The 3,309-nt window shown below is 30.9% G+C and overlaps 1 protein-coding gene across 1 annotated transcript in view; it reads right to left on the bottom strand.

Annotated features, from left to right (window-relative positions):
• Positions 1 to 3,309, bottom strand: part of LOC106468861 (mitochondrial dicarboxylate carrier-like) — an 18,204-nt gene that overhangs the window by 10,917 nt on the left and 3,978 nt on the right. Inside the window, exons 3-4 of the mRNA XM_022397228.1 lie at positions 1,432 to 1,566; positions 1,201 to 1,217 (exon numbers count right to left, since the gene is read on the bottom strand). Coding sequence (XP_022252936.1) covers positions 1,201 to 1,217; positions 1,432 to 1,566 — 152 coding nt within the window. The remainder of the gene's footprint in view (positions 1 to 1,200; positions 1,218 to 1,431; positions 1,567 to 3,309) is intronic.

Genomic DNA, 3,309 nt, shown 5'->3' on the forward strand with positions numbered 1-3,309 from the left:
AACATAAACAGGAATTAATCACACGTTTAACAACATTACAATAAAACATAAACAGGAATTAATCCCACGTTTAACATCATCACAATAAAACATAAACGGGAATTAATCCCACGTTTAACATCATCACAATAAAACATAAACAGGAATTAATCACACGTTTGACATTATCACAATAAAACATAAACAGGAATTAATCACACGTTTAACACCATCACAATAAAACAAACAGGAATTAATCACATGTTTAACATCATCACAATCAAATATAAACAGGAATTAATCACACGTTTAACATCATCACAATAAAGCATAAACAGGAATTAATCACACGTTTAACATCATCACTATAAAACATAAACAGGAATTAATCACACGTTTAACATCATCACTATAAAACATAAACAGGAATTAATCACACGTTTAACATCATCACTATAAAACATAAACAGGAATTAATCACACGTTTAAGATCATCACTGTGATGTTGTTAAATGTGTGATTAATTCCTGTTTATGTTTTATAGTGATGATGTTAAACGTGGGATTAATTCCTGTTTATGTTTTATTGTGATGATGTTAAACGTGGGATTAATTCCTGTTTATGATTTATAATAAAACATAAACAGGAATTAATCACACGTTTAACATCATCACAATAAAACAAACAGAAATTAATCACACGTTTAACAAACAGTGATCACAAAATTTAACTACATCTGTTCAACATAAAAATCAGATTGTTAGATGTATATGCAAACCTAATGGATATAAGCAACTTTATGATATACCCAAAGCATTAGCCAATTGTTTTCAATTTCAGAGATGTTGAAAGAGAAAAAATCTAATTTTTGTTAGATTTGAACAAATGAAAGTCATATTTTATTAGAAGTTACAGCTTTTACAGTAAGTATGATTTGTTTTTAGAACAAGTACAACGTTTCGATCACTTGTGCGATCAGTTTCATGATCCCATCAATGATCAAAACGTTGTACTTATTCTAAAAACAAATCATAATTACTGTAACTTGTAATAAAATATATTTAATCAGTAAGTAAACTCAAAACAAAACTATTAAATGAAAGTTATGATTTTGTTTTCAAACTGTACCAATTTCAAGTTTAAAGTTACAACAACATTTACTAGTATGAACATGTTTTCGAAACATGAAATTTTTTAAATGTTTGCTCAACAAACCCAAACCTTGGAGTACTACACAACTATACAAAATGAAGGATACAACGTTATTTATATACAGTTTGAGGCAAGTCAGTCCCTCTTCATAGTACTTACCTTAAGCAGATCCAGGGGGTGTTTTAAATGTTTGCTCAACAAACCCAAACCTTGGAGTACTACACAAACATACAAAAATGAAGGATACAACGTTATTTATATACAGTTTGAGGCAAGTCAGTCCCTCTTCACAGTACTTACCTTAAGCAGATCAAGAGGGTGAGTACAGCAGGCAGCTCCTGCACTAGCCATCCCCCCAAAGTACCACCTTGCTAAACGATTCTCCTGCTTCTTCATGATGACTGGCAATGATGGTTCTTCCACTTGATGGGTATACTAGTTACACAGACAATGTTTTTTAATAACTGCAGTAACAAAACACAGAAAAATTACAAATAGATGATAAGTTGAGACGGCAAGCAATTCAGGGATATGAAAATTTATGTTTACATACATTAATTTAAATTAACGGTGAAATTGACAATAAACAGCCTAAAGACTTAAATCTTCACTATACACCAGAGGTTTCCTGTTTCTCCTACAAATATGAAGAAAAACACAAAATTTACAATTAACACATAAAAATTCCAAAAATGAGATTGTTGGTACAAATCAATTTATAGAAGTCCCCCCCCCAAGTGGGACAGCGGTAAGCTTGTGGACTGACAACACTAAAATCCGAGGTTCAATTCCCCCGTGGTGAACATAGCAGATAGCCCAATGTGGGTTTGCTTTTAAAAAAAAAATAGAAAAATTTACATAAACCAAACTATATGATGACTTTAGCAACTGTTAGCTTGTACAATTCAGTTAAAGCTGGGAACGGACACATCTTACATACGATAAGACTTTAAACCTTTTATATTGAGATTTATCTCCTGTGTAAATATTTTAATTTTCCAGAAGTCTTGAATGCTGCCTGAACTTGTAACTGACAGTTTAGACATATTTAGGCAGTTTTTCAGTATTTTTTACAAACCTTACTGTCTTTCATCTCATGGTTTTGAGTTCATATTGAATCTTTGTTCAACATCTTAAATTCCCCAACATGAAGATGAAAAAATTGTCTCCACGTCAGGAGAAAACACAGCAGAAAACATAACCTGCTCTGACTGATGAGTCATCAAGACTTTAGGGTTAAAAGCACGGAATCTGTAACACCTTGTGACGGTCAGTTGAAATGTGTAAAATCATTGTAGTACTGCTTAGTGGTTAAACAACAGTTTTAATGCACAAGTGTGTGAGCTACTAAAACAATTTAATGAAATATAAAATCGAATGGTTAGATTTAAATAATCCCTCTACGTTCCAACTGAGTCACCCAGTCATCCTCAAGAGAACGGTAAACCTCGGTTTGTTTACTTTATTTATCTTATGTTTTATTAAATTGTTCTAGTAAATCACAAGCTAGTGTATTAAATTATTTATTGTTAATTTAAACATTGTGAACGTTACAACACACGAATGACAATAAAACTATTAAAAAATTGTTAAAGAAAAGGTTTCCAATATGATCACACCGATACGCTCACACTTTCTGTGTAGGTGTACAAAATATACATGTATCATCTAGTCTTGAAATAACAACATTACGAGATCATTTCATGTATATAGAATCAAATAAAACATTTAAATGTCTTGTTACAAAATAAAAACGCAACAGTCCTACATAATATGTACAAGAGAAACGTTTCTGAATCTATGAGCTTATTATACGGGAAGCTTTTACTTACCTTAATATGTCACTAAAACATAACAATTCATACTCCATTCTGGTAAGTGAAGATAGGAAAAGATAAAATTTAACATAATTAATCGTTTTACATTTGTTCGATAAGGAATATATTTAAAATTAATGTCAAAAGATGTCGTATTTCATTTCTTTAATTACTACTTCAGATGCTCATTTAAAAAACAAGTCACTAATTTTTCAGTACATTATTGAAATCTGTAGATGAGAGATACACTGTAAATCTTCTAGGACTTATTACTAAATCTGTAGATGAGAGATACACTGTAAATCTTCTAGGTCTTATTACTAAATCTGTAGATGAGAGATACACTGTAAATCTTCTAGGT

This window comes from Limulus polyphemus, unplaced genomic scaffold (genome assembly GCF_000517525.1).
Source record: "Limulus polyphemus unplaced genomic scaffold, Limulus_polyphemus-2.1.2 Scaffold3195, whole genome shotgun sequence".
NCBI classification, from domain to species: domain Eukaryota; kingdom Metazoa; phylum Arthropoda; class Merostomata; order Xiphosura; family Limulidae; genus Limulus; species Limulus polyphemus.